General features: G+C 41.6%; 1 protein-coding gene and 1 non-coding gene across 2 annotated transcripts in view; one reads left to right on the top strand and one right to left on the bottom strand.

The window, feature by feature from the left end:
* Positions 1–1,450: 1,450 nt before the first annotated feature.
* Positions 1,451–18,243, top strand: part of LOC124555166 (1,4-alpha-glucan-branching enzyme) — a 96,317-nt gene continuing 79,524 nt past the window's right edge. Inside the window, exon 1 of the mRNA XM_047128989.1 lies at positions 1,451–1,642. Coding sequence (XP_046984945.1) covers positions 1,530–1,642 — 113 coding nt within the window. The 5' untranslated portion in view covers positions 1,451–1,529. The remainder of the gene's footprint in view (positions 1,643–18,243) is intronic.
* Positions 11,705–11,777, bottom strand: Trnaa-agc. The gene has a single exon. It is a non-coding gene; the product is annotated as a tRNA-Ala (tRNA).

Genomic DNA, 18,243 nt, shown 5'->3' with positions numbered 1-18,243 from the left:
AGTGTGACCAACTGCCACACAAACAGAGTTCTGTACTTATAAAAAAATAGGAGACCTTACTTTTGGAATTACCCTCGTACCTTGTGAAAAGCTCTGTCTTTTTCCTTATTCCATCAAATTTTTTTTCAGTTTTAAAGCCGAACAGGAAATTACTGTGGTCGGTGATTCTCAGATAGTTGGTTGTACGACGGCAAAACAACAGAAGGCTTAACTGCAGTGTGGCGGAAGAATGTAATCACCAAGAATATACAAGCACTCCGAAGTCCTGTTTCTTCAGCATAGAGAAGAAATATTTCTACCCTATAGCCCTAATGGCTGTCAGCGCAGATGCCTGCAGTAAATCGCTGCACATTTCGTGCGTCCACACGAGACAGCATCGAACAACTGCTGATCCACCACCTGTCGGTCTAGGAAAGAAAATTCAGCGGCATGTGACTGCCCTCTCGTAAGGTATATCTCAGTTCAGACCACAAATTCGTAATGGAAGCGTTTTTTCTTCGGTCTCTGTTGGCAACTTAGGTTGGAATGAAAATGTAAATGAAAGGTATGAGACAAAAAGAACTATCTAAATGGTCAAGGCACTAGATCCTTAGGTTTTCGCATGTTAATTTACTTCATCCAATGACTCGTAAAATGATTTTTAAATGGAGATGGAGGCATAAAAATGCCTACAGATTCTCATAACGTCTGACATACTACAATCTATGTGGTGCAAGCAATTTCATCAAACATGTTCTTAAAAGTATTATTGAAAGGTTTTCTGCAAATGGTCTCGCCCTCACTTTTAAAAAGACACAACATATTCAGTTCCGCATATCTAGGAGTACTATACCAATAATAAGTAGGAGGAGCTTAGTGTTTAACGTCCCGTCGACAACGAGGTCATTAGAGACGGAGCGCAAGCTCGGGTGAGGGAAGGATGGGGAAGGAAATCGGCCGTGCCCTTTCAAAGGAACCATCCCGGCATTTGTCTGAAGCGATTTAGGGAAATCACGGAAAACCTAAATCAGGATGGCCGGAGACGGGATTGAACCGTCGTCCTCCCGAATGCGAGTCCAGTGTGCTAACCACTGCGCCACCACGGTCGGTACCAATAATAAGTGTAACACATTGATAGGAAATAACAAAGATGGTAGAGACTTCAAAATTTTTAAGTGTCCACAAAAAGAGGTGCACAATGCTGCAACAAAAATTTCTGTTGTAGTAATGTATAAAAGGTGTTGGCTAGGAATTATTAACTCAAATTTGGATTTTAAAAAACCTTAGGAATATTCAGTATTTAGCCATATCTATAAATTAATTTTCGATGTAAGCGTACGATTTATCGTGCAAAATGATCCATGGAACATGAAACCAACGAACGAACTAACAACAAACTAGATGTTTGGACGACTTGAAAGATCCGACCACAGCGCCTCTTTCGATTCAGAGATATATCTTCAGTGTGTGTGCATGTCTGTAGTTAGTGAAAGCTTTGGATTGGTGAAGTGTGGAGGGTAATGTGAATTGGAGTTTAACGATTATAAACAATGGGTGGTAAATTATCGTCTTTAGATCCTATGGACGTTGAAGTGCCTAACTTGGACGAGCTTCTGCAGAGAGATCCGTATCTGAAACCATATGAGAGGGAATTCAGGAAACGGTAGGTTGTGTTTTTGTGGTAACCTTCCAGGACATTGACAAGGTCAATATCGGGCTTGCAGTAAATGAGTTAAAATTTGCAAAATACGTTATGATGGTTTGAAAACATTGATGCTCGTGTTTCCTCAATGATACGGTTTTCTATTAATATAATGCAAATGTTCCGAAGGGCAATTTTAGGCTATCATATTTGTTTATATTCGTCTCCGTAAGTGTCATTGAAAAGACGACAACCGAATTCCTACTCATCCATTTCCATTCCGACCCGGATTTTCTGTTTCGTCACGTGAATGTCATCGTCAACAAGTTGACATTCACTGCAGCATAAATGTTTATTTACCTTCCCTTAACTGTTTTCAGCTATACGCATGTAAATACATGCACAAATGTCTCCACACTTTGATAGGACTCATTTGTTGGTAAATAATTTTCCTTGTGTATTATAATTTGTGTAGAATGTAAATTCAGCCTGGAAGAGTGGAATAAAAATCTAATACTAACATAGGCTTAGGTTTTCCTGAATCATTTGAAGTGGTGCTTGGATAGTTCCTTAAATATATGGTAGATATCTTGCTCCATACTTGTTGAAACCAAGTGTACATTGTATCTATAATCACTTTGGTATCAACTTGACATTAAACAAATCGTTCTTCCATTTGTGATTCATGGTTTAGGAATCAAATGCCTCGGAATTCTTGAGGACAGTTATTGTTAATGCTTAAAACTATTTGTCCACTTTACCAATGATTTATTGTTATCAACTGTCAATGTACGTAATTTTAGAAACAACAATAAACGTTAAAGGTGATTGTGTTTTTGTTCCTATCACTATAAAAATTTGTCCACACTAACTATGAATGAGTCATATTTTTGAGCTTCAAACAGCCATACATGCGATGAGAAATGTGCAATTTTTTCAACTTGTTCTAGTGATATTCGTCATCGCACCTTGCAGCACACATAAACAACTAACTAATGAATTAATCATCTGCTACTTCACTATAGCAGTTGACCTGGCAAGAGCATTTTGAGAGAATCTGCTACAGTTATTAGACATGGCCCTATATTAGGAAGGATCCACCTGTTGAGGAAAGAGTCAAAGATCTCTCTCCTTTATTTTTATATTTTCTCAATTTAATTTTCTGTTTGAAAGAAATGGATAGCAGACAGTGCAGTTAAATTGCACGTACTCAAGAATTACTAGATTGCCTTATTAAATTGTGATTAAATTTCATTCCAGGCAAATAGTGGGAGGATTGTCCCTAAGTGGGCATTTGACACCTTACTCTTTCCTTGCCCATTATTAAGATTTGCAAAGTAAGGTAAATCATGGGAGAAATAAATATAACAATCTACTGAATAGTTGAGTGGTCAGTAGGTTCATAAAAAAGATTGAAAGAAATTCTAAGCTTGCAATGTCCTCCTTCAAAGCTACGTAGTACTGAGTAGAAAAACACAGACAATTACATTGTCTTGACTGGCTACCTTTTAGTGACACTGCAGCTGCTCAACACCACGTTCTGCCACTGGATGTACAACTCTGCTGTTGGGCATACTTATCTAGGGCCAGTAGTTCAGATGGACAAATGCTACCTAGTCATTCCTACATAAAAATCTCTACAGAAATAACAGCAGAACTGTTATATGATGTTACTGCTTTCACAGGTGACCCTGCCTCATAGGAGAGGATATATTCCTGTTCCTCCTATCTGCAGTCTACCTCTTCCTCTTCTTCTTCTCAGTCCACTCCTCCACGTAAGTATGCATATGTGCAACTCTCCTTGCTCATGCCAAAGTGAGCTCACTGGTGCCACATTCCTGTCACATGCTTGCTGCATATTCCTCACAGCTGTCAGCCACCCTCCCCCTACGGCTGTTTCTCTGCAGTTCTCTCCCTCTTCTTTCTTTCTGTCTCATTTGTTCAACAGTTTATACTGTGGTGCACTGGTTAATACTATTATGCAGTAGTCCCAAGATACTTTTATCATTTACTATTGTGTTGTATCCTTTGTTCACTCATACATCTCTTGTTTCATCCTTACCATGGAAAGTACACAAATTTGGAATATTTTGTGACTTGGCTAAGGCTTTCAATTGCGTGAATTATGGTATCCTAATACAAAACTTAGAATATTAAGGAATAGCAGGTTCATGGTTTTTGTGTTATCTGAATGACAGAAAGCAATGTGTTTCAGTTCTGTGTCAACCACATAACGATAGGGTCTCATGATTAAAGCAATGAGATGTGGTGTACTACAAAGTTGAAATTTGAGGGTCTGTTATTTCTTATATACATAAACTAGCTTCCCTTTGCAATTTCAGAAGACCCCAATTTTGTGTAGCAGATGATACAGGAGTAGGAATTAAAAAAATGCAGAACCCTTACTGAAAAAACAGCTAATGAAATATTCAGAAATATTACCTGATAGTTCAAGGCAAATCAATTAACATTGAATTTTAACAAGGCTCAGTACATACAATTCAGTATATTTCACAGAACCCCCACAAGCTACAGAAATTAGTATTTCAGAGGTTGAGGTACTAGAGGAAAAAAAATTAATTTTTTGGGATTGCTGATAGGTCACAACCATAACTGGAAAGCCCACTGCCAAGAATTAATAAACCAACTTGGTTCAGTTACGTTTCCAGTATCCACAATTCTTGCTATAGGTGATAAAAAATGAAACTAGTTTATTGTGAATATTTACGTTCACTTCATGGGTTATAGAATCATAGTCTTCAAAAATTCAAGTTAGTACTCGGGTAGTGTTTTTAGAATGCGGAAACTTGTTACAAGAATATATCTGGTGTTAATTCTGGAACATTCTGCTGAGATGTTTGACACACACACACACACACACACCATCGAGTACTTGTTCATAATGCACGGCCTGTGGTGTAGTGGTTACATGACAATAATGTCCCTGTAATGGACTGGCCTGCACAGATTCCTGACCTGAATCCTATAGAACATCTTTGGGATGTTTTGGAACGCCGACCTTATGCCGGGCCTCACCAATCGACATCTATACCTCTCCTCAGTGCAGCACTTCGTGAAGAATGGGCTGCCATTCCCCAAGAAACCTTCCAGCACCTGATTTAACGTGTATGCCTGCAATAGTTGAAGCTGTCATCTAGGCTAAGGGTGGGCCAACACCGTATTGAATTCCAGCATCACCGATGGAGGGCGCCACAAACTTCAAATCATTTTCAGCCAGGTGCCTGGATACTTTTGATCAAATAGTGTATCAGCAGCCTACCAGAACACATTAAATGTCATGTAGATAATGTAGCTGAATTTAAGATCTTTCTGTTTGGTAACTCCTATTCCGTTGAACATAGCCTTCAGACTCTCTTAAATTTATTTTTTACGATAACTTATAATTAGAATAAAATGTCATTTCTCTGTGCTGCAAAAGAGTAAGAAGAACAACTGGTTGTGGCATCAGACTGACCTGTAACTTGGCCCATTTGAAAAAATAGTCACTGGTATTGCATTGCTGTCACCATGTTGTTTTCAGCATTTATCACATGTTTCCTGTGTCACTGGTCAGAGCCAATGACTCATGTCAAATGTTGCTCTTTATCAGATGCCTGTCCACATCACAGAGACCACTCTCTATTAGATCCATGGAATATAACTAATGTAATGTAAAGTAGTGTCACAGAATATAGAAATAATGTCCATACAAATTTCTGAACATGCAGCTGTGTGATTGGTTTCATGTTTGATTGGAATTCAGATTGATATCTGTATTTTTCCATATCCACAATGTTGAACAACTATGACAATTCTTAAAGTATTGTACTGAAATGAAATCCACCACCTGTTCATTTCATAACTTCCCCACGGATTAAACTTGTGTGCTGGATTAGGACCTGAACACTTATTTTTCGTGAACAGTTCTCTGAGCTATTCAGGCACAAATCATAGTCATCTCCACAGTTTCATTTTTGCCAGTAAGGCTCTTATGCTTCAAAACTGTCAGTTTATTGGTCTGTCACGGGATAACTTTTCTGTTAACAGTATTGTCTGTGGTATAATTTCAGTTACTACTTTCATTTTGATTCCATAGAAGCGCCTCGTGAATGAACATTTCCATCACATTCTGCCAGTACCATATAAGACGCCTTAGTGGTTAAGGCACTGAAAGGTCAAGAGAAGTATTTGATACTAGTCATCTGCTCTGACCAGTGACATAATGTTGTGGCACAGATTTTGACAATTTGTATCCTAGATGGTGAAGCCAATGAGTGAGAAAGCAAAAAACCAGATCATGGTGACAGGCTAATCTGTAGCTTAGCTTAAGGTTTAGGTTAGGTTGGAAGGTGATAGTTTGGTTGAGAGTTACCAAAGCCAGTGAATGTGAAAGCAAATATGTGGTTGTTGTGACATTGATCTGTAGGTTAGACCATTTGAAGAAATCCCCACCGATATCACATTAGTCACCAAGTTTGAGATTTGTCACGTTTTCTATGTTACTGGTCAAAGTGGACAACTAGTATCAGATATTCCTCTTTCCCAGAATGTTTGGAAGAATCCAAAGTCAAGCAAAGCTCAGAACCCCACATTGTTTTCTGCTGTTTTGCTCATTACATAAGAGTACAGGGTGGCATTTACTTGTGTTTAATTTCCTCTGTTTTGATCTATGAAAGGAACCTTCAGCTTTTGTTATTTTATGTGCATTTCTGTAGACTGCCTCTTAGCTAATGGTCTTGTGTAACCATGTGGAACGCCATGAACTAAGGAGAGATTGGTTACATTATAAGACAGTCAAAATTAAAGGCTGGAGTCATGAGGAAGAATATGTAAACCTGTATAGTGTTTCTGTGTCAAGTATTTCTGATAGCAAACTCAGAATCAATGATTTAATTACTGCAGAGAATTACTGTGTGTACTAATATGATTTATGTATTATTGTTGGTATATCATTCGAGTATGCTGGTTGGTGGGACGTGACATTTCAGATAGTTTCTTTCTTGGCATTTTTGCCAGAAGATGACAAGCAAATTATTGGCAAAAAAATTTTCTAGACTTCACCTAGTTTACTTGGCTGATGTGCTGAGAATAATTCATATAACATTTCCCAAGAAAGCAGAGATTCACAACTAATTGCTTTAAACTTTACAGTTGTCAAAACTTATTGTCAGTACACAATATGTGTCCTCAGATTCATTCAAGGTGGCATGCCTGAATAAAATCTTCTTGGTTTTCAAGCCACATCACTTCAAATAAACTATTGTAGCTTTTGACAACTGTCTCCACCATCATTAGGTATAAGAACTACCGAATACTGCGTCTGGCACAGTTTACTGCCTAAATAGGCATAATAGCTGCATATATAACCTGCCAGAAAGTGCCACAGCTAAGCACATGCAGGAAGGTAGTTGCAATTGTGTACCTCCGATTTGATTTGAGCAGGTAGATAAAAACAACAATGGTCCTAGCCCACTACTGCCAGCACTGAAACAGGGTTTATTTTGCAGTTTCACTTCGTGTGGTACTAGTAAAGCCAACCAGACCCATTAAAGAGTAGTGGGAGGCCTTATTTGACAAAATTCCTTCAGGATTTGATGATCTGAATATTCTGTGAATTTTGATCTCAAACACTTCACATTCGGAGATTGGGTTTGGTGCAGTTTCATCACGCTCACCGCACAGCCTACTTATAAGGGCTACTTTTTCTATTCCTATCATACATAGGTGTTTCTTAAGGTTCCCATGGCCTGTCATTAGTGCTACCATGAGCTTAGTATGTCTCCTCTTCAAGCCCAGGATTACATAACTTCTCTTAAAATGAGGCTTTGCCACCATTAGCTTGCTCTGCTTTTATTTTTTCCAATATTCTGCATGCTGCTTTCTGATCCCGTTTTGTAGTTTTCATTTTAACTATGGCCTCAGTGATGGTCAGGACAGGTTCCAGTCCAATAAAAGGGGTTCTCACACCTGTACTGGCTAGCTATCAGCTTGTTCATTGCCACTGATTCCTGAGTTATCTGTCACCCCATCAGGTTTACCCTGTTGCTTTCCCCTGGTGTCACAGGGCTTTGTGGCGTTACGCAATAATCTTTGATCTTGTTGCAGGGGCTTGTAGGGATTTCAGAGCTGCATGGCTGTCTGAATAAATGTAGATGCTATTATCTTTGTAGTTCCTATGCAAATTCTCCTCCGTGCATGCCTTGATAACCAATATTTGTGCCTGGGATACTGTGGCCTACTTATCTTGAGAGATTGTGCTCTTTAGTGTAAGCTGTACCTCATGTACCCCAGCCCCAGTACCTTCATCTGTTTTCAACACATCAGTAAACCAGACTGTGTCCTGCATAGTGTCATGGTTCATTCTTCCACTTCTCAATATTTCCAGTTGTAAAATTGAAAAGTGTTTTTTGAAGCAGCTGGAAGTTATTTTATGGTCTGCTGGCATTTTCTCTTACCATTCCTATATTTACCACATTTCCTATATTGGCATGAGATTCAGGGTGTCCTAAAGCTATCTAGTTATTAGCCTGTATGCCCCTACTGCTGCCCACAGGTGTAGTGGAGGCACCAGCATGGTCTCCATCCCATCAGTGGGTGTGCTGCTAAGTCTCAGCACCTTGCCAAGCTCCTTAGAGCCACTTTTTGTTCTGCTTTGTTCCACCATACAGTATCCCAATAAATTATAGGTCTTATTACAGTTGTGTATATCCAGTAAATACTCATGTGGTGTAGGCCCCAGTTTTTTCCCACACTCTTCTAGCATTCATAAGAGTATCTTTCACCTTGAAACATACATTCTTAATGTGAGTGGTCCTCAATGGTTTCACATCCAGGATTACCCCTAGATATTTCACTACCCCCTCTAAAAATAGTGTTTCATTAGGACCAGCACAGTCTGTGTGCTGTATATGCTTCCTTGTATATGGTACAACAGTTTTCATGGGACTGACCATTAGATCCTGTTTTCTGCACAATGTTCAGTGCATGTTCTACCATTGTTCTAACAGTACTAGTAAATTTGTGCTAAATTCATACTTGGACTAGGTTTGCATATCCTTGGTAAAAGTAGCCCCTAGTATTTAGCTCTTTAATGAGTTCCAATAGGATCCACAGTGGTGGATACAAAACATCACCTTCTGGACACCATCTTGTGGTGTTGATCACCATTTCTCCATTCATCATGGTGGTTTCTACGTTTCTTGTGCTCAATATCGTCTTAATCAACATATATATGGTGGTCTCGGTGCCATGCTCTTCTGTAGCTCAAACCATGGATTCAAAGGTCATATTGCTAAAAGCATCTTCAGTATCTAGGAAAATGCAGAAAGCTACTTCCTGAAAGTACAGTACTTTCTCCACCTTCCCAACAAGTGTGTGAAGTGCTGTGATTTACCTGACTGATATGTGTGCTGGTTTACATGTAAACGAACCTTAGTCTCCTTTCCATAATGTGTCCATTAACAAGTTTTTCTGATGTCTTTAAAAGAAAGAACAGACTGGTTAGTCCCATATCCTTGGCCTTGGTATTATCAGTACTCTTTGGATTCAGAATGAAAACAACCCTCACTGTAGTACAGCATTATTAAAGATTCCTTCTGTTAGGCTAACCCTAAGCAGCCTACATAGGAGTGTGATTAAACTCTCTCCTGCTTGTTACTTTACAGCTTGAAGTATGTCATCTGGGCCTGGTGACTTGAACAGTTGAAACATTCCCACCAGCCATTTTATTGTTTTGAAATCAACACATTTTCTGGCAGATTCCCAGTTCTCCCTTTGATTACCTGTAAACATGTGCCTTTGAGGGGCTCAATCTTGATCTGTGTTGTCTGACAGAGTGCACTGAGGGAAGTGAGTCTTGAGATGAACATGCTGCATCTCATTCACTGTTGTTGTATAGTCACCATCCTCCTTCGTTAGAGAACCTGCTGGATGAGGTGGTGTTCTGGTGACGACTTTGTGAAGTCTGCCACAAGTAGCTGTAGCTTCCACTTTCTCCCAGAATACTGTCCAGTAATACGGCTTCGCTTGCTTAACTGCGTAGTTGTATTTGGCAAGGGCTTCCCAATATTTTTCCCATTGTCCTTTCCTTCTTGCAAGGTTGAATCTCCAGATTGCTCAAAAGTGAAAACCAAGGTAGGTACTCATCTCTGTTGTCACTGCTTCCCCACGCCAGATTGAGGGCATTGGCATCACAACCAACCAGCAGTTGTTCATTGTGCTGTGAACAGCTGTCTACCCAGTCTCCTCACTTCCTGGGAAAGAGTACTCAGTCTTCATAAGCAAGATAAGCTGCAGCCAATGCAATTCCCCTCATGCTTGCTTCCTCACACTGTTTCTCCCTGATGGTCATTAACTTCCTGGTACAAAAGACCGTTATTGGTATGAATGAAATTCCATGTTGACATAAATTCATGTTCTGGAGTTCTTTAGATTTCTAGCATAAACAGACTTACCTCCAGTTTCTTTGAGGCATAAAATAGAGTTCCTAAAACAGGGCCACATCCACCCCGTTTTCCCAGAAGACAACTTAGGATGGCATTGCCCTTTTGCTGTGTTACAGGTTTATCTGTAATACTCGCAGTCCCCACCTTGCCTCCATAGTTGCGTTTGATATCTTTGGTTACCCTGATGGTAACCTGTGAGAACCTTGGGTACACTCTCATGTCCTGTCCTGGCATTGCCCTCAGGAATTTTGCACAGACTTCCACCAAGAGGGTTTGGCCCTGTCTGATACAACCTTTTGATTGATTACGCCCCAATTCTCTATTGGTACTTTCTTGTTCAGAGCCTCGGATATTATTGAATTTAGCATATGTTAAAGTGAAGGACTAAGTAAGGAACACACATGTTGTTTTCTCCAGAAAAATTTCTGCTCTGAGATACAGCCCTCCAAAGATGACACTGCGCATACCATTTTGAAGATGTGAATTTTGGAAAAAATTTTAAAATGATGTATCTCTGGAACAGTTATAGATATTTTGTTGAGTTTTTTTTATTTGAAAGATAATTACTTTATGATTACAAAGAAATCCTCCATATCAAAACCTAGCCTTATTTAACATAATTTTAGTTTTGAAAAATGAGTAAGAGACTCATTTATCAAGCATTTTAAATGATTCCAAAATGTATTTGAGAGGTCCAAAGACTTAAAGGTTTCAATTTATACAACTTCTGTGCACTCTGTTTTGTACTGAAAGTAGCAAGTCAGTGAACTAAAAATATGTTCCACTGCTTCAGTATCTTCCTTTGATATAGAGTGATGCCCTTCTGTTGAGCCAATAAGAACTGGAGCACTTACAATCTTAAAACACTGTGGACAGCAAGTAAGCACTGATGGTGTTGTCACTGTCTTTCAGCTGGAAACCTATATCCAGCAGCTGGTTCATGTGGTAGCATAAAGTTCACTACAATTTCGTTTGACTCATAACTGGTGTCTATAACCTCTGCAATCCACCAGTCACAGTCATACAAACACGCCACAAACATCCCCCTTCTTAGGTTGTGAATCTGAATAGTATCCTGCTGTTTTTGAGGTGTTGGCCGAGTGAACGAAATTTCTTCTTTCTTGCTCTTTGAAGTGCGTGCAATATGAGTTCGTCCATCACTTTGAGTCCAGAAATGTCTTCTGAATTTCTTTCACGGTAGTAGTTTGTTTGGACCATTCTTCTTTTTTCTGCTCATGGAATTCTCAGATTTCCTCTTTCGGCAAAAGAATGAGAGCTGTGGATGTGTAAGATTTCACGACTCTCATAAAATCCTCAGCATTCTGAATCTCAGCTGTATTTGGTCTGGACAGATTATGTTTTGTAGCATGGTGCTTCAGCAGGTCTCATACACTATCACAAGGCCACTTCCCATGACCAGTAGCACTGTATACCCAGTCAGTTGGCACAAGTTACTTACTCAATTCAAACAGCTAGTAACAATTTTTAAAATGACTAGGAACACCATCAGAAATAATGATCTTCTCTGGCCCTGTTTTCAGCAAAAGCATGTGCTGAATCATGTCCTGTGTCATCACTTATAATAGCAACACTTGTGGTCTTTATAATGATCGAAGCATACAAAATGAATTAAAATTTGTGCTGTGGCCAGGACTCGAACCTGGGTCTTCTTGCTTGCTAGGCAGAAATGCTAACCATTACACCACCGCAGTACGATGGTCAACATTGCTGCACGAACTACCTAAGCTGAGTGCCCTCCCCAACACAAACTTCAGTTCATTTTTCCCTTACATATTGTCACTACTGCCAGGGCACTCCAATATTGGCAAGCACCCCAGCATTGGATGTAATGGGATGTGCTTGTACCGTTGGTGATCTTATAGATCTTTTAATTAAATGTTTCCCTGAGGCATTCAAGTCTCTTTTTATCATCTTACACCACCGCAGTATGATAGTCAACATCGTTGCATGAACTATAAGATCACCAATGGTACAAGGACGTCCCATTATGTCCAATGCTGGGGTGCTTGCCAATGTCGGAGAGCCCTGGCAGTAGTGACAATATGTAAGGGAAAAATGAATTGTTTGTGTTGGGGAGGGCACCGTGCTTAGATAGTTCGTGCAGCAATGTTGACCATCGTATTGCAGTGGTGTAATGGTTTGCATTTCTGCCTTGCAAGCAAGAAGACCTGTGTTCGAGTCCCAGCTGCAGCACAAATTTTAATTAATTTTGTCCGCTTCGATCATTATTGTAGATAATAAAAAGAGACTTAAATGTCTCAGGGAAACATTTAATTATAACTTGTGGTCTTGTTTTGAAAATATGTCACTCTTGTAAAAATTGAACCTGGTCATTACTCCAATGATACCATTGTACTTCTTGTGGGAGAATTACAGACCAGTTCTCAGCAGAATCTCAGTGAAGCACTAAACATAGTTCTTCAGCCTGTACACACCCTTTCACTTCTGCAATGTGTTGTTCTTGCAATTTCTTCAGGTGCTGGTGTGTTACTGCTTTCACTGACTGTTTACCAAGTTCATCAATGAAACTGTCAAAGGCAACAGTTTTCTTAATTAGTTTATTTTCCTCCCATGTCGCATATGTAATTTCTGCAGAGTTATCTGCTACATCTTCCAGGCCAAGTGTCTGTAAAGACAATCCTCCCTTTCCAGGGCAGTCACCACATTCTTCAAACAAACAAGTCTCTTTCATTACGTCACAGACTACTGACTTCACATAACCAAAGTGTCGTTTGTCACATGCTCCAGTAAGTTCTTCAAAGTTACCACTCAAAGTTCAAAATTCGTCCAGTACATACATAAACATACATCTCTTGGTGGGTGTCAAACTACCTACTTAGGTCGTAATACATAAAATTTTGATCTTGCAGTATGTGAAGTTCTATAAATTGCAGAAGTTTCTATAATACTGCGAGTCATGTACCTCTTCACTTTCACAACTTTTTGACCTTCAACTGTTACAGTTATAGTGTCATTTTTGTTGGCACTCTGGCGAGAACAGTCCCATTTATCTTCCAGATAAAATGACTGCACTATTTGAACTTGAGCTGCTTCTACAGGATGACCATAATAGGGATCTGGTCTTCTAAAGACTCCTTTTACAGACCTCACATTTCTTTATTTGTTTACATGTACTTTGATACTGATGGAACATGGTTCAAAATTGTTTTCTTTGAAGATGTCTCTGGAATAATAGTTCAAACTTGCACCTTTTCACTGTAGGATGCACAATCTCCAACAGTTGAATTGATATTTGTGAAAAATTCCTGGCAAGTGCTTTATTTTGTTTTCTTCTGAAGATGGAATTTCTAATTTGAAGAGTGTGGTCAGTTTTGCTGTAGTGTATTCATCCATAGCTTTAGTAATTTCTCTGTGCTTTCTTGATGCATGGAGCTTATGACTCGACTTCGTTGATCACGGTTTCTTTTACAGGACTAACACCTACCTCTGTAGTTGACTGATTCAGGGTATTTAATTCTTCCTCTATTGATGCAAAATCTGCATCATCTACACCATGGCCCCCCAGGGGATCCACAACTCTTTCGTGGATACGTGCGTAGCGAGCACGGGACCCTGAGCTAATGTGGCCTTCCTTCCTTTCCGGGCTGCATACCTTCCCTTTCCGCATCCTTCCCCATCCCCCATCTTCGCCCCCCCCCCCCCCCCCCCCCCCCCCCTCACCTCTGGCTCTTTCCTTCCCTTTCTCCCCCTCTGGGAGTATGGTTTGTGCCTACGTCCCGGACGCTTGTAAATGTACCGCATTCTTTGCCTTCCTCGCTTGTATGTCTTCATCCTTCCTTTGTCCTTCTCTTTTCCTTACCTCTTCTCTTTACCCTATTCTCCGCTGCGGCGTTTGAGACCTCTCTTCTTTCCTTTCCCTTTCTCTTTCTTCCTCCCTGTGCGTGTCTGAAGGCCGACCCACGCACTTCCATGCGTAGCCGGTGACGGGGTAACGCGTAATTCCCCACCCCGGGTAGACAGGTAGGACACGTACGTACCTCCTGGTAACGGCCAGGCCCAGGGAGGGGTGATTACCCGAGCTGATACCTTCCGAAAGTGCCGATTGGTCCCTCCGTCCGTTTGTCGGGAGGTGTGACCTGAGTTGTGAACAATCACCTAAGGCGGGAGTGCCCTCAGAGAGGGCCCCCACAAGGGAGGAGCGCGCCATCGGAGACGCCGGTAATCATGGGGGATTCTTCCGCAATGGTTTCCTCACCTTCCACTATGTCTGCTCACAAACGTAAGTTCACTGAGTCTCAGCCACAGTCAGTTCTTCCATCGTTGCCACAGTTCCTTGTTGTTTCTCGGTCTGACGAAGGTCACGACTTCTCCACGGTCAACCCTTTCATTATTCAGAAAGGTGTCGACGCAATTGCAGGTCCTGTAAAGTCTTGTTCCAGATTACGGAATGGCACCCTGTTGTTAGAAACAGTCAGTGCCCTCCAGGCACAAAAATTGCTGCGTACCTCACTACTACACACCTTCCCTGTCCGGGTGGAACCGCACCGTACTTTAAATTCCTCGGAAGTTTGGAGTCGGCTTCGACAGTTCTCAGGCACGCCTAGTTTCTCCCTGGTCTCTGGGCTCACTGTCGCGCGTAACACATTAGTGGACCCCGTCGCAATTTCTAACTCGTTGGGTCAGTACTTTGCTGAGATTTTGAGCTCTTCAAATTACCCGCCAGCATTTCTCCCGAAGAAACGTGCAGCGGAAGTGCGACCTCTTGCTTTCTCCTCTCAAAATCGCGAAAGCTACAATACTGTTTTCTCCTTGCGGGAACTCCAACATGCACTCTCTTCTTCTCGCTCCTCCGCCCCAGGACCGGATGGTATCCATGTCCAAATGTTGCTGCGTTTATCAACCCATAGTCTGCGTTACCTCCTTCGCCGTTATAATCGAATTTGGACCGACAGTACTTTTCCCAGACGATGGCGGGAAGCTATCGTCGTTCCTGTTCCGAAACCTGGAAAGGACAAACATCTCCCCTCTAGCTATCGCCCCATTTCTCTCACGAGTAGTGTCTGTAAGGTTTTGGAGCGTATGGTGAATTACCGTTTAGCGTGGTGGCTGGAATCCCGCAGTCTTTTAACACCTGCCCAATGCGGATTCCGAAAGCATCGTTCTGCAGTTGACCATCTTGTTGCTCTCTCCACTTATATCATGAACAATTTTCTCCGGAAACGCCAAACAGTAGCAATATTTTTTGATCTGGAGAGAGCATACGATACCTGCTGGAGGACAGGCATCCTCCGCACACTGTTCTCTTGGGGCTTTCGAGGTCGGCTGCCCCTTTTTCTTCGCGAATTTATGGCAGAGCGCACATTTAGGGTGCGGGTGAACACTACTCTCTCCCGTACTTTCTCCCAAGAAAACGGGGTACCCCAGGGCTCCATGCTGAGTGTTGTACTGTTTGCCATTGCCATCAATCCAATTATGGATTGTCTCCTTCCTGATGTCTCGGGCTCCCTCTTTGTGGACGATTTTGCGATCTACTACAGCTCTCAACGGACCAGCCTTCTTGAACGACGTCTTCAAGGAAGTCTCGGTCGCCTCCACTCTTGGTGCATCGAAACCGGCTTCCGTTTTTCTCCCAGTAAGACCGTTTGTGTTAATTTTTGGCGACGTACGGAGTTTCTTCCGCCCTCCTTACATCTAGGTTCTGTCAACCTTCCGTTTTCAGACGTCGCTAAATTCTTGGGTCTTATGTTTGACAGAAAACTGTGCTGGTCCTCCCACGTTTCCTATCTTTCGGCTCGCTGTCTGCGATCCCTCAACACCCTCCGTGTCCTGAATGGTACCTCCTGGGGAGCGGACCGTGTGGTTCTTCTCCGCCTATATCGCGCCTTAGTGCGCTCGAAATTGGACTATGGAAGCATAGTCTACTCCTCTGCTCGGCCGTCTATTCTTCGGCGTGTCGACTCTATCCACCGTGGATTACGTTTAGTGTCTGGAGCTTTTTACACCAGCCCTGTGGAAAGCCTTTATGCTGAGACTGCTGAACCTCCGCTGTCCAATCGGGGAGCAGTCCTTCTGAGTCGTTATGCTAGCTATCTGTCTTCCATGCCTGCTAATCCAGCCCATGACATTTTTTTCGACGCCTCCTTTGATGTAGGGTATGCAGGCCGCCCCTCCTCCCTACTACCACCGGGAGTCCGCTTCCGTCAACTGCTCCATTCTCTTTCCTTCCACTTTCCTAAAACCTTCTTGACAACTTGGGGTACAGCACCGCCTTGGCTCCGTCCCCGGATCTGCCTGCTCCGTGACCTTTGTCGATTTCCCAAGGATGGTACCCCTTCACTTGGTTATCGTCGGGCATTTGCTGATCTATGTGCACAAATGACGGACGCCACATTTATTTACACCGACGGCTCGAAAACATCGTTAGGTGTCGGGAGTGCCTATATTTTTGGCGACACCCCAAATCACTTTCGGCTTCCCGACCAGTGTTCGGTTTATACTGCGGAGCTTTACGCTGTTCTCCAGGCTGTCCACTACATCCGCCGCCATCAGCGGATACAGTACGTTATCTGCTCAGATTCTCTCAGCTCTCTCCTCAGTCTCCAAGCTCTTTATCCTGTGCACCCTCTGGTCCACCGGATTCAGGACTGTCTGCGCTTGCTCCACCTGGGGGGCGTCTCGGTGGCGTTCCTCTGGCTCCCGGGACACGTTGGTATCTGTGGAAATGAGACGGCCGATATTGCAGCCAAGGCTGCAGTCTCTCTTCCTCGGCCAGCTATTCAATTGATTCCCTTCGCTGATCTACGGAGCGTTTTATGTCGACGTGTTGTTCATTTATGGCACACGCATTGATCGACACTTCCCAATAATAAATTGCGGGACATGAAAGCTCTTCCTTGTGCTTGGACCTCTTCCTCCCGAACGCGTTGTCGGGAGGAGGTAATTTTAACTAGACTCCGGATAGGGCACTGTCATTTTAGCCATCGACATCTTTTAAGCGGCGATCCTCCCCCACTCTGTATCTACTGCTCTCAGCTGTGGACGGTAAGACACCTTTTAATTGAGTGCCCCTATTTTAATCCGTTACGCTCCCGTCTACAGCTTTCGCCTGATATATCGTCGATTTTAGCAGATGACACGCGCTCAGCCGACCGCGTTCTCAAGTTTATTAGTGCCAGTGAAATGACGTCAGTCATTTGAAGCTTTTTTTGGGGACAACCAACCCCTTTCTGTAGTGGATTTTTAAGCCTTCGTTCTGCTTTTAGTTTCTCCAATTTTATGACTTTCATTCCCATTGCTGCTGGTTTTCAATTTCGGCTTTTTACTGTTTCCTAAGTCACGGACCGGGCGCTAATGACCATAGAAGTTTTGCGCCCTAAAACCAAAACAAACCAAAAATCTACACCATGGGAGGCTTCACCTTCTTCAGATACTATCATTGTTTTTATTCTGTCAAAACATTTAGAACACAAAAAGCCATCACTGGAAACATCATTACTTTTAAACAGGCTCTTCAAATGAGAACACTTATTCCCAACCTGAACAAAGTGGTATTTTTTTGTTTGTTTTATATATCACTCTTTTTATGGATATGCAAATAGTCAGCACACTTCACTCTCCTGTGGCCCCAGTCAGAAGACATTTCAAATAGTCTGTTTCACAAAACACACTGAAACTGTGTCAACTGACAAATTCCTCGTGGAAACACAGAACTCACTGGATGGTCTCAGATTTCTTAGAAGCCTCTTCAGTAAACAAATTAACATTGAATAACTACAATACAGAAACCTGCAATGAACAACTGCAACAAAGAAACTGACAAGAAATAATTGCAACATAGAAAGTGATAAGAAATAATTGCAACAGTGAAAGTGATAAGAAATAACTTCAGTGAAGATATACATTACCCTTGAAAGTGAAAAAAAAAAAAATGATTTTTTAAAATAAAACCTGTCCAACTTAAAAGTGGAAGCCCCGTTTTTAAGAGAATGTAGAACTATATGGCACTAATCAACAGAAAACAATCAAAATTTTATGGATTGGCAGATTTTAAAAATAATTTCCAGTAATCATAAAAAAGTTCAGAATGCTATAGTAAAAGAACTTTGACAGGTAAGTCCAAATGGAGTATTTCTTTGTAATCATAAAGCAATTATCTTTCAAATAAAAAAACAACAAAATATCTAGAACTGTTCCAGA

This window comes from Schistocerca americana, chromosome X, assembly GCF_021461395.2.
Source record: "Schistocerca americana isolate TAMUIC-IGC-003095 chromosome X, iqSchAmer2.1, whole genome shotgun sequence".
NCBI classification, from domain to species: domain Eukaryota; kingdom Metazoa; phylum Arthropoda; class Insecta; order Orthoptera; family Acrididae; genus Schistocerca; species Schistocerca americana.
This window is presented reverse-complemented; position numbering and strand designations above follow the sequence as displayed.